Below are 12,228 nucleotides of genomic sequence, written 5' to 3'. Positions count from 1 at the left end.
GCCTGCAGTTTACTTACACCACTTCAACCTAGCAGTAAAAGGCACTGTGATTAATTTATTTACAGTACTGTAGTTTTGATTCATGATGTCCTATCCAGACACACCCAGCATTACTGCCAAGCTGATCAGTGAACAGAAGGAGGACAAGGAGAAGAAGAATCATGAGGAGAAGGAGAAGATGAAAGCGGACAGTGGCTTCCAGGACAACTACAGTGTGGTTGTGGCCTCAGGTACTCTATTCAGTTTTATATTTCCTCCACTTAACTTCTTGATCTGAGTTAAGAATGAGACATTGTAAATATTTTCTCTCAGGTTTGAAGTCCCAGTCCAAGCGAGCTCTATCAACCCCTCCTCGACCTCCATCAAGAAGGGGTCGAGTGATGAGCGACAAGTTGACGACTTCATCGGTGGACCCATCTGCCAAAACCATCAGTGTGCCTGTTTTCCACCTCTACCACAAGCTACTTCCAGGTCGTCTATAATGAAGGCTAACATGCTGCCTGACATGTGTTGATATCTAAATTGTTTCTTTCATCCTCCTGTAGGTCAACCCCTGCCCCCTGAGATGACTCTGGCCCAGCTACTAACTCTACTGTATGACCGCAAGATGCCGCAGGGCTATCAGTCAATCAACCTCACAGTTAGACTGGGCTCCAAGCTCATTTCTGACCCTGGCCTTTCCAAAACCGACTCCTTCAAGCGCTTGCGCACAGAAAAAGGTACTAAAATGTGTCTCTAGAGAATGAACAGAGCAATTCTTCTCCATCCCAAACCTTTTCGACGGCAAAAAGTTAAAAGTAAAAGTCTGTGTTAAGGACAGACTATATAGCGAGCTTGAGCTAATAAGGACAAAGAGCCAACAGGGTGTTCCATTGTTGTAGACGACACGAAAAGACGAGCACATGAACGCCGCTGGTAGTAAGTTGCTGCATACACTTGAAAAATACGCTGTACTGCGATTACTGTATTTCAAATGCAAGATTTTTTTTTTACAAAAAGTTCATCTGTATTAAGGCTGTCAAACGATTAAAATATTTAATCATGAATAAATTAACATTTTTCATAGCTAACTCGAAAATAATTGCTAATAATCGCAAATGTAACTTGTAACAATATATATAAAAAAATGGATTAACTCGCTGGAATAAAAAAGACAATATAACATACATCCATAAACGTGGATGCATGTGAAAAAGTGCAATATATTTATCTGTACAGTAACCTATTTATTTATTTATTTATTTATATATGCACCTTATTGCTTTTTTATCCTGCACTACCATGAGCTTATGTAACGAAATTCTGTTCTTATCTGTACTGTAAAGTGCAAATTTGAATGACAATGAAAAAGGAAGTCTAAGTCTAAGTCTAATAAAGATTGAGCAGTGAAATGCAGCGCTGACAAGTAGGTACCAAGCTCAATTAAGCTTGGCACAGACGTGAGCAACCGGTGACTTCATGAAAATTGGGGATGAACAGTAAATCACAATTCAACAGATTCTCTCCTTTTTCTCCTTGTAGTTGATCATTCTGACATGCTGAACAGCTGCACAGAAGACGAGCCCATGTTACCATGTGACGAATGTCTTGATGCCTCAACTGATGAGACGCTACTCGAGACACACCCCATCCAATCACCACTTCAGGTGTTTGCCGGAATGGGCGGCCTGGCTCTGATTGCAGAGAGGCTGCCTATGCTCTATCCTGATGTCATTCAGCAGGTGAGATTTGTCACAAATTCATGACCGTGAACTGTTACTTAAATTAGACAAATATTGGTTGACAGACAATACATAGGGTCAGAGAAAGTTGTTTTATTTTATTTTTCTATGTAGCACCACACCATAAGTGTAATTTAAGAATATTTATTTTGAACATTGTAATACATTATGCCTTTATTCAACAAAGCTTATTTTATTTACGCTGAAGCTTGTCGTTCTGCTCTCTGTCACATGCAGAGGAGCAATCGCATGAATTAGAGCTGCATCTTTCTATTGCTCTATCTCTATTGCAAAATATACCAAACAGTGAACTCCCTTCTTCATTCTCTCCAATGCTTGGCCACAGGTCAGTGCCCCAGTTGTGCCACCTGCAACGCAGGAAAAGCCGAAGGACACGGATCAGTTTGAGTGGGTCACCATTGAGCAGTCTGGAGAGCTAGTGTACGAGGCGCCCGAGTCCATCGCCACTGAGCCGCCACCCATCAACAAGCAGCAGTCGCAAACTTCATCTTCATCGTCCTCCTCGGTGCAAACAATGTCACCGATCCCCGCGCATTCCTTGGCAGCGTTCGGCCTGTTTCTGCGCCTTCCAGGCTACGCCGAAGTGCTGCTGAAGGAGAGGAAACATGCTCAGTGTCTGCTACGCCTGGTACTTGGTGTCACGGATGATGGCGAGGGCAGTAAGTTGGAATCATTTGACATATACTTTGTCACTATCAATTTGTACAACCTCCATATTTTGTATCGTACAACCTTGTCTTTTTGAGATAATTTCTTTCTTATACAAGGATACCCCTTCAAGTCTACAGCCCTCGTACTGGCTGACTCATTTTGACATAAGCTGTTGTCGACATAACAAAAACTATCTATTGCTTACTCAAGTAAAGACAAAGTAAGTAAGTGATCATAAAAGTATTTTCAGCATACGTACCTCGGACATAAAAAAAAGAAAAAGACAGTTTTTTTGTTTACGAAAGGAACCCTTATGAGTATAAGCGGGATAGAGAGTGGAAGGATTTTTACAGAGTTTATAGTAGTAGAAAGGGCGATGAAAGAACGTCTACCGTGAAAGAAGAGCAGGTCCTTGGTTCAATGCCAAGCTCTGAAGACAAGTGACAGTTCCACTTATACATAACCACAAATCTGCTGTTGCAAAATATGGAGCGACGTTGAACACATGTCCTCATAAACTGACCCATTTTTTTATAGCAATCACCCATTTGGCTCTTACATTTTATGACGGCATAAGCGGTCTATGTACATTGACATAAGCGAGCACTTTTTAGTAGAGATGGGATTTATTGCTATTGGTAGGGAGTCGGTTCTTGGGAAGTCATTACTTTCACAGAGACGTTCAAAAGACTGACTCGTTTTTATATTTCTTAATTTTCATTAAGTAACTTGTTCGAAGTGAAGTGAATTATATTTATATAGCGCTTTTCTCTAGTGACTCAAAGCGCTTTACATATTGGAAACCCATTATCTAATTTGCATTTTAACCAGTGTGGGCAGCACTGGGAGCATGTATGTCAAGTACACAACGGCAGTGACTAGGATGGCACAAGCAGGGCTCGAACTTGGAACCCTCAAGTTGCTGGGATGGGCACGCTACCAACTGAGCCACGCCGCCCCTAATCAAAAAAAGCTATTGCTGGTAGCAGTTATAAGATTTGAAGCAGAATAATTTAATTTAACACCATTATATACTGGTACATACTAAATATTAATAATTTCATTTGTGTTTTATTTGTAATTAATCCATAAAGTGGTGCCATATCCCCATGCTTTGATAATTACATCACCATTTGGCATTTCCCCTCATCTAAAAAATATTGGGGAGAACAAGAGCTCAATCAATCAAAGTTTACTTATATAGCCCTAAATCACAAGTGTCTCAAAGGGCTGCACAAGCCACAACGACATCCTCGGCTCAGATCCCACATCAGGGCAAGAAAAAACTCAACCCAATGGGACACAATGAGAAAGAGCTGGTTCACAATACAGAACAAATACAGTATACAACGTATGTAATTAAATGAGAAAAAAAAATTGGGACATGATAAAAATGTGAATGCTAAATTATACTACCCCAGATGATGTGTGTACCAAACTAACGGCTCACACATGGGAATCAGCTCTCACACTTTGTTTAGAGATGCCGTTCAACAGACTTGACTTGTTTGCGAAAGTCTCATCTTTACTTTTCACTCATAACAAACATGGCGGACCAAGACTTGATGACTTGTTCTACATCTGTGATCATTAATTTTTTGATGTCTTTCCCCTCTTGTGGGACAGGAAATGTTTTCACCCCATCCAAAACACCTTCAACTTTAACCCTCCATCAACTTGGTATACCTTTGTTCCTGTGCACTTTCTCTACTAGGCAGCTTGATAGTCAGTGCCACCTCGCTGGAGACTTGTGTATCGCTCAAGCGTGAATAAAGACACATTACTTTAAGTCCATCCATGCCTCTCACATCCTTCCATGGTATTTGCCCCACTAATCGAGAAGCAGTCTGCTGGTCTTGGGGATTTGTACCGAATCTGGTACTTTTTTGGAAATGACCGAATCCCGTTACAAATTTAATGGTGCCATGTTTTAGTATCTGGGACATGGCGCACTTCGGCACTTGACGATCACTCCAGCAGTAATGTTGCAATTTTCAATGGCAACTAAGAAATTGCCTCAAAAAATGCTCAAGTTGAGTAAGGCACCACCTTTCTAAAAATGTGCTGGCTTTATGCTGATATACGTTGGCTTTCCTAATGGCATGCTACTGATTAGCATTGATCTCTGAATTTCTTTAAAACTAAAATAAAGCAATTCGGTAACAGCAAAAGAGAGACAAATAAACTAAGTAGACATTGAAAGAGTAAAACAGACTACATTTTGGGTGTAATAATTGATGATAAATCTAACTGGAAATCTCATATAAAAACATAAAATCATGAATGAAGCAAAATATGTTCTGGACCAAAAAACACTCCATATTCTCTACTGATCACCAGTGTGCCAAAATATGGGGAAATAACTACAAAAGTACATACATTCACTTACCATGTTACAAAAAAGAAAGCTCCAGAATAATACATAATGTTTTCTATCAAGAACATTTAAATAAATAAATAAATGGGTTGTACTTGTATAGCGCTTTTCTACCTTCAAGGTACTCAAAGCGCTTTGACACTACTTGAACCCATTATTTATTGAATCACAATGATAGAAATTCAATGTCCTTGTACATTTGCAAACAGTTAAAATTATATACAAAGCAAAATGAGGGTAAAAGTTTTTTGTTTTTTTAGTCATTCTGTGTATTTTTTTAAGTTTATTATGCCATCGGGTGCGTGTTAGAAAACCTGCTGGTCACTAAACACTGCATGAATGTAGCAGCAGAGTGCGTCAAATACGGCTGCAAAGTTATACTTTGACGAAATAAAAACATGTTTTATTGTAAGTTTATGAGCTGGAGTATGTTTAAAACTATATTTAGACGTATGTTTTGGTTTATTCCCTCAAGAAAACTAAGGTTAAAACGACAGCAATTGCATGGTTCCGGGCACAGTCGCACACGTCTTTGGTAGGTTGCATGGCCCCGTTTTTTTAGTTGGCCATACTCTCTTTATACATGACTCTACCATAAACTATACCATACTGCCATCTAACATCTTGGACTGGTAACTGCAATTGCAATTTAATGTCATACCTGCAAATGAGACTCCGAAATGTGATAATGAAAAAAGATGTAACAACTGAACAGCAGTTATCATAATCAGCTCATTTTTAAATGTTGCAATAAAAAAAATATTTTATCAGAAACAATAAATACTTATCAACACACACACAAAAGTACCGGTACTGAAAATTGCCACTGTTGAGTACGAAAATTGGTAATTTTGAGTACCGGTATCGATTCACAGGTACCATGAATCTGTACCGTATAGATTCAAATTTTGACTTATCAGGATGTTGACTTAGAGGGTTCCACTGTATCTTGAACATTCATTTTAAATAATGTGACTAAACTACTAGAAACCTTGAACCTTGTACTCAACCCAGACATGTACCGGTAACCCATTTAGCTGAGTACATTTAAATGCATGTTTTTATATCCTTCAGGTCATATCCTGCAATCTCCGTCAGCCAATGTGTTGCCTACGCTGCCCTTTCACGTCCTGCGAGCTCTGTTCAGCAGTACTCCTCTGACCACTGATGATGGTGTGCTGCTACGTCGCATGGCTCTGGAGATTGGTGCCATACACCTTATTTTGGCCTGCTTATCAGCTCTCAGCCACCATGCCCCCCGAAACCCCAATGCAAACAGCAATGTCTCCGAGGTACAAACTCTTTGGCTTCCACCACAGAATAACAGCAATCATTTTCAGTGTTTTCACTATCATTATTTTAGGGAGAACATTGAAAATTGTTTCGTAGTCTTTCCTATGTGTTCCATTATAAAAGTTTGCTGAATGCAACTGTGGAGGTTAGATTTTTGATCAATCACTATTAGATTTTTGATATATTCATCTGCAATGTTGGAGTTTTTTATACTCCAAGGTACAAACAATTTTAGGAAGCTGCATGCCGTTTTAGGAAGCTGCATGCCGTTGTAGCCTAGCGCTCTCACCTCTCAGTCAGCAGACTCTGGTTTGATGCCCAGTGTACATGATAAGATGGCTGAGGTAGCTGTTCTAATTAATGCCTGTTGAATTTCAGGATCTAATTTTCTTACAATTTCATGCATCTGTCTTAATAGCCACAGATGTCAAGCTGTCATGGCGGAGGGACAAGCGAGGAGCAGCAGCTGTACTGGGCTAAAGGAACTGGTTTTGGCACTGGATCCACAGCTTCAGGATGGGATGTTGAGCAGGCTCTTACCAAACAGAGGCTTGAAGAAGAGCATGTCACGTGTCTCCTACAAGTGAGTGCACAAGAAATGGCCACATGGTGATCAAGGTTTTGATAGTGCCTTGCTTGATCAAGCAGTGCTCACAATGACACCATACCTTGTTAGGATCATTTTGTTGCATTGTTGACATGTACTGTAACACCTCATCCTTTGTTTTTCTGTGCTCATTTTTGCAGCGTTTTGCTGCAGTACAGCATCAGTTCAATGGTTTCTGTTCAGTTTCCTTGCTTCTGTTTTAGACTCGGATCAACTTTATTGATCCCCAAAGGAAATTGTTTGACACAATAGCTCGTTTACAAGAGGAAAAGATAACTAAAACAATCTCAAGGGCACTAAAAAAGGAAGAAATAATAAACAAAATGTAAAAGACAGTAAAAACAATACAAAATAGATACTATATAATATTAATAGCAGCAATAGAATGGGACAAGTAAAAAATACAATAAATTATAAGTAAATGCAACTTAAATATACACTACAAACAAAGAAAGGTGTGGTAACGTTAAGCATAGTATAGTAATAAACCAGTATTATCTACGACCGTACGTAGAGTGATTGTACAACTGGATGGAGTGCAGAATGAATGCGTTCTTGCAGTGTTAGTGTTAATGGAACTAAGAAACATAACTTAAGAAAAATGTACTTCTGTGTTTTCAGCGCATCATCACCACTTGTAGTCAATACACGCAAGTCAATATTACCTCACAGACTTATCTTTCCAAGAGAGAATACTATAGAGGTGAAGTCGCCAGCGTATTGTTCAGCCTAAAGGCTGAAATATACTCTCGCATCACGTAGCTTGCATAAGTGATGCCGTCTTGCTCCTCCCCCTGTGCACCTTCCCACAGACACTGATGTGCACCCACCAAAAAGTCTAACTTCCCGTCAGTGACGTTGGGACCGCAGAGCTGTCATTGGTCAGCTTTTGTCGAGGATCCCTGAGCAAATTATTGCTAACGCAACAGTGATTAAACATTTGCATGAAAACTGATATTATGTACCCTAATATCTCGCTGCGCTCTAAAAGTAGTTAACTAATGTAGTTTTTCAGATTGTTGTGTTGTTGCGTCCAGAAGAAGCCTTACAAAGTATGACGCTCTTTTTAACTTTTATTGCCAATCTTGTGCTAACAGTTTCAATTCAGACACACATTCTTTCTTGTGCACACGCGTCTTTTTCTCTCTCAAACACTTACCGTATTTTTCGGACTATAAGTCGCAGTTTTTTTTATAGTTTGGCCGGGTGCGACTTATACTCAGGAGCGACTTATGTGTAAAATTATTAACACATCACCTTAAAATATCAAATAATATTATTTAGCTCATTCACGTAAGAGACTAGACGTATAAGATTTCATCGGATTTAGCGATTAGGAGTGACAGATTGTTTGGTAAACGTATAGCATGTTCTATATGTTATAGTTATTTGAATGACTCTTACCATAATATGCTATGTTATTTATGCCTCATATAACGTACACTTATTCAGCCTGTTGTTCACTATTCTTTATTTATTTTAAATTGCCTTTCAAATGTCTATTCTTGGTGTTGGGTTTTATCAAATACATTTCCCCCAAAAATGCGATTTATACTCCGGTGTAGGGCTCCAACTAACGATTAATTTGATAATCGATTAATCTGTCGATTATTACTTCGATTAATAATCGGATAAAAGAGACAAACTACATTTCTATCCTTTCCAGTATTTTATTGAAAAAAAACAGCATACTGGCACCATGTTCTTTCAACTTGCCAAATAAAACAAGGAAAATGTTACAAAAATGCACACTTTTGACACCCCTGCTATAGATAATAAAAAATTAAATCTGATAAATGTATCGATAAAAAGCAGAGCCCGGCGACGCATGCGCATTTATCATAACTCTCGCTCTCTCTGTCTCTCCCCCTCTATGGCGTCACATTAGTGCCAAAAATCCGAGCGCATAAAAACTGTTATCGCGCGCTGATTCTCCACTTCGTGCGCGCGCGGTGCCTTTTTGCGCGAGCGCGGTGCCTTTTTGCGCGCGCGCGGTGTCTTTCTGCGCGCGTGCGACGCCTTTCTGCGCGCGTGCGACGCCTTTCTGCGCGCTCTCTGTTTACTCCTGGCATCTCTCCTCGCGCTGTCATGTTTCTTTTTGGCATTTTGGGGGCGGGTATGCTTGGACGGCCCCTTCTTTCTGATTGGTCAGGCGAAAAATGCTCAGAGCCAATCAGAAGTATAGCAGGGCGGGTCATCGTCAATATGTATCAAGATTTACGGAGGAAGAAGTGGATAAAAAAATGTCGCGCGCTGATGAAGTTTATTTCATACCACATAAACACAATACAGGGTAATACAAAATGTGACCCAAATAAATAATAAGACAACAAACACCATAATCACATCTTTCAGCCAGAACTGGTCCACCAGCAATAACATCCAACCATAACATTATTTTATATTTTCACTTCTTCTTGAACATTTGTTTTCTAATTTATGGAATTTCTTTTGATTCAGCCATAAAATTAATGAAATAATCTTTGAATTTTGTTTTTAAAATGTTAAAAATAGCTTTTAATAATGTATTCTGAAACAGTTTAAAATAATCAGAGAACTGACTAACACTGACCCTACACAACTATGTTGCACAATTAAGTCTTTTTTTTTTTTTAAAGCGAAAGAGGTAATTTCAACAGGTACAGCATCCTATGTCATATCTACATGTAATAAGATTTGTAACAAGGCAAACCGTTTGTAAATTGGTCGAAAATCGAGCAAGTTATGGTAATTTAATTAGTACATGTACCATTGACATCAATGTAATGATTGAGGCTAGATGGCCGAGGTAAGATGGCTACAACGTTGCTACACTGGAGAATGATTGGTCATATGAAAAATGCTCAGAGCCAATCAGAAAGGAGGGGCCGTCTAAGCATACCCACCCCCAAAGTGCCAAAAAGAAACATGACAGCGCGAGGAGAGATGCCAGGAGTACACAGGGAGCGCGCAGAAAGGCGTCGCGCGCGCGCAGAAAGGCGCCGGGCGCACGCAAAAAGGCGCCGCGCGCGCGCAAAAGGGTGTCGCGCGCGCGCGCAAATGGGTGTCGAGCGCGCGCACGAAGTGGAGAATCAGCGCGCGATAACAGTTTTTATGCGCTCGGATTTTTGGCACTAATGTGACGCCATACCCCTCCCTCAGGAATGTTGCTGCACGCACAATTTGTTGTGTTTTTAACCTTCTTAACCCTGAACGTACATTGAAAATACACGCAACCCTAACTCAAAATGCCGGACATTTGAAGCATTTAAGAAACACCGCCCGACAGCCCCGCAAAAGAGGACATGTCCAGTGAAAAGGGGACGTATGGTCAGGACCTAGCCCGGTCGCTGCTAGCATGCTAGCAGCGATTGGTTTCACGTCCGGTGAAACCGATCGCTACTCGTCCTCTTTTGCTAGCATGCTAGCAGCTAACGGGCTAGGGTAGACTGACCATACGTCCTCTTTTCACCGGACATGTCCTCTTTTGCGGGGCTGTCAGGGCGGAGTTTCATAAATGCCTCGAATGTCCGGCATTTTGAGTATTGTTTACACAACGTGTAGTACGCTACTTAACATGTCCGTGTGGAAACTCGTTCAGTACACTTCCGCACCGAAACGAAACCCCCGTACCGAAACGGTTCAATACAAATACATGTACCGTTACACCCCTATTATTTTGATTATTGTTTCTCACCTGTTTGTAAATGTTGCAGTTTATAAATAAAAGTTAAAAAAAAAAAAAAAAAACGTGGATGGATCCAACGAATCGATGACTAAATTAATCGCCAATTATTTTTATAATCGAATTTAATCGATTAGTTGTTGCAGCCCTACTCCAGTGTGACTTATATATGTTTTTTTCCTTCTTTATTATGCATTTTCGGCCGGTGCGAATTGTACTCCGAAAAATGTGGTACTCCTCCGAATATGAGAATTTTGAACATCAGTAACACATGAACATAAACATTAACGCCAACAGTTTGTTACAATAGTTATTCAACAGTTTTATTTATTTTCATTTACAAAGCTCTCGCTAGTCCCATGTCATGAACAGCCGAATAGCATTGCCAATTTGCCTGTCCTCTGTCGCAATATCCTTCAGGGGTTGCACAGTTCATATTCACAAAGGTTGTCATTGCTCTCACAAATGTAAAAAACTAGTCAAAGACAGCTGCATGTGCTCCTTCTGGAGACACTGCCCCTTAGTGTTTTGGAAGAGAATTGCAAGTCACGCACCAGCCCCCACTGAAGAGCTATAAACAAATCAAGATGCAAGAGTATATTTCAGCCTTACCACCTTCGTATTGTTCAGTCTGCCTATCAGAACACATGCACATACCTACGGTAAATTTATTTTTCTACATTTATCATGTGGGAGTGTCATAACACAAGGACCGCCTGTACGAAGGGTGTGCACATTTAAACAATATTATTTCTTATTTTACGTAGCAGGATTAAAGTTTTTTTCTACTTACGTGTAAAGATATAATTTCATCTTTATACATACTATTCTATAAAACTAGGATTTATAGGGGTGTGTAGATTTTACATCATCTTGCATAGTATCTTCTCATTTTGTCTCTGGCGTCTCGTATTACATGGATGTTGTTTTGTTTTCTAGGTCTTGGCCAGCTACATTAATCCAGCAGGTTCCAGTAGCTTCCACAGTTCTGCTGCATCTTCATCAGAGAGCAGAACCCACAACAGCTCAGCACTTCCAGCAGTGCTGCAGGAGTTACTGAGCCAGTCCTGTCTTATCCCTGCTATGTCTTCCTACCTACGTAACGACTCTGGTAAGATTCTTAAAATTTATGGAAGTGTTGTCCAGTTCAATGAAATGCTACACAGTCCACTCTAGCAGCAGTTTGCTACTCGCCTAGTACAGATACTAGATGCTACTCTGTATTCTTCATTTTCACTTGGGTTAATATGGTTGTTTTTGAATTACAAGTCCATGTATTTATGTTGTCATTAGCCAAGTCCAGCTACTTTGTTTGTGGGGAGGATTCGTGGAATTTATGTACCGGTATTCATGGAAGAGAGCTCGTTGTAATGAAAAGCAGAGAGCCCTCCTCCTCCAATGATGTACAAAGAGCTGTTAGAAGGAAATAAATGGTTTTATGAAGGAATTTGAATAACTGTAAGGTTTATGATCTGTGTGCATGACTGGAGGTGAGACCAGACTATTCAGTACTACAGAAAAGGGAAAAGGAGCAAAAACAGATAGCTGAATTAAGATAAGAAATCAACATGCATTTTAGTGAGAAACAGAACAAAGCTTGATGACATAAAAAAGACAGATTCACTAGGGATGCAATGGTATTCGCTAAAATACCGGGCCATACGATCCGCCCTGCACGGGACAATACCCCTTTCTGGACCGAACATTTTGTGTGTACGCGTCACATCACTATGTAATGTCAAATCACTGTTGTGCTTCGGCCCACTCACAATGTTGTGAGCGGAGCAAAGAAGAAAACAAAAAAATATGACCAGCACTAGCAAAGACAACATTTGGAAGAATTCGCAAAATCATTCAAATGGACCTCGCTAGAGAAAAGGTCTCACTGACGGAG

General features: G+C 40.1%; 1 protein-coding gene across 3 annotated transcripts in view; it reads left to right on the top strand.

Annotated features, from left to right (window-relative positions):
• Positions 1 to 12,228, top strand: part of birc6 (baculoviral IAP repeat containing 6) — a 195,409-nt gene that overhangs the window by 128,028 nt on the left and 55,153 nt on the right. For all 3 annotated transcript variants that reach the window (XM_061964628.2, XM_061964627.2, XM_061964626.2), the window contains exons 57-64: positions 99 to 230; positions 313 to 471; positions 546 to 719; positions 1,522 to 1,721; positions 2,068 to 2,401; positions 5,845 to 6,062; positions 6,482 to 6,646; positions 11,274 to 11,445. In XM_061964628.2, the coding sequence (XP_061820612.2) occupies positions 99 to 230; positions 313 to 471; positions 546 to 719; positions 1,522 to 1,721; positions 2,068 to 2,401; positions 5,845 to 6,062; positions 6,482 to 6,646; positions 11,274 to 11,445 (1,554 nt within the window). The remainder of the gene's footprint in view (positions 1 to 98; positions 231 to 312; positions 472 to 545; positions 720 to 1,521; positions 1,722 to 2,067; positions 2,402 to 5,844; positions 6,063 to 6,481; positions 6,647 to 11,273; positions 11,446 to 12,228) is intronic.

Source organism: Nerophis lumbriciformis, linkage group LG02, assembly GCF_033978685.3.
Source record: "Nerophis lumbriciformis linkage group LG02, RoL_Nlum_v2.1, whole genome shotgun sequence".
Taxonomy (NCBI): Eukaryota; Metazoa; Chordata; class Actinopteri; order Syngnathiformes; family Syngnathidae; genus Nerophis; species Nerophis lumbriciformis.
Note: the sequence above shows the minus strand (reverse complement) of the source record. Positions and strands in the feature narration are given on the sequence as shown.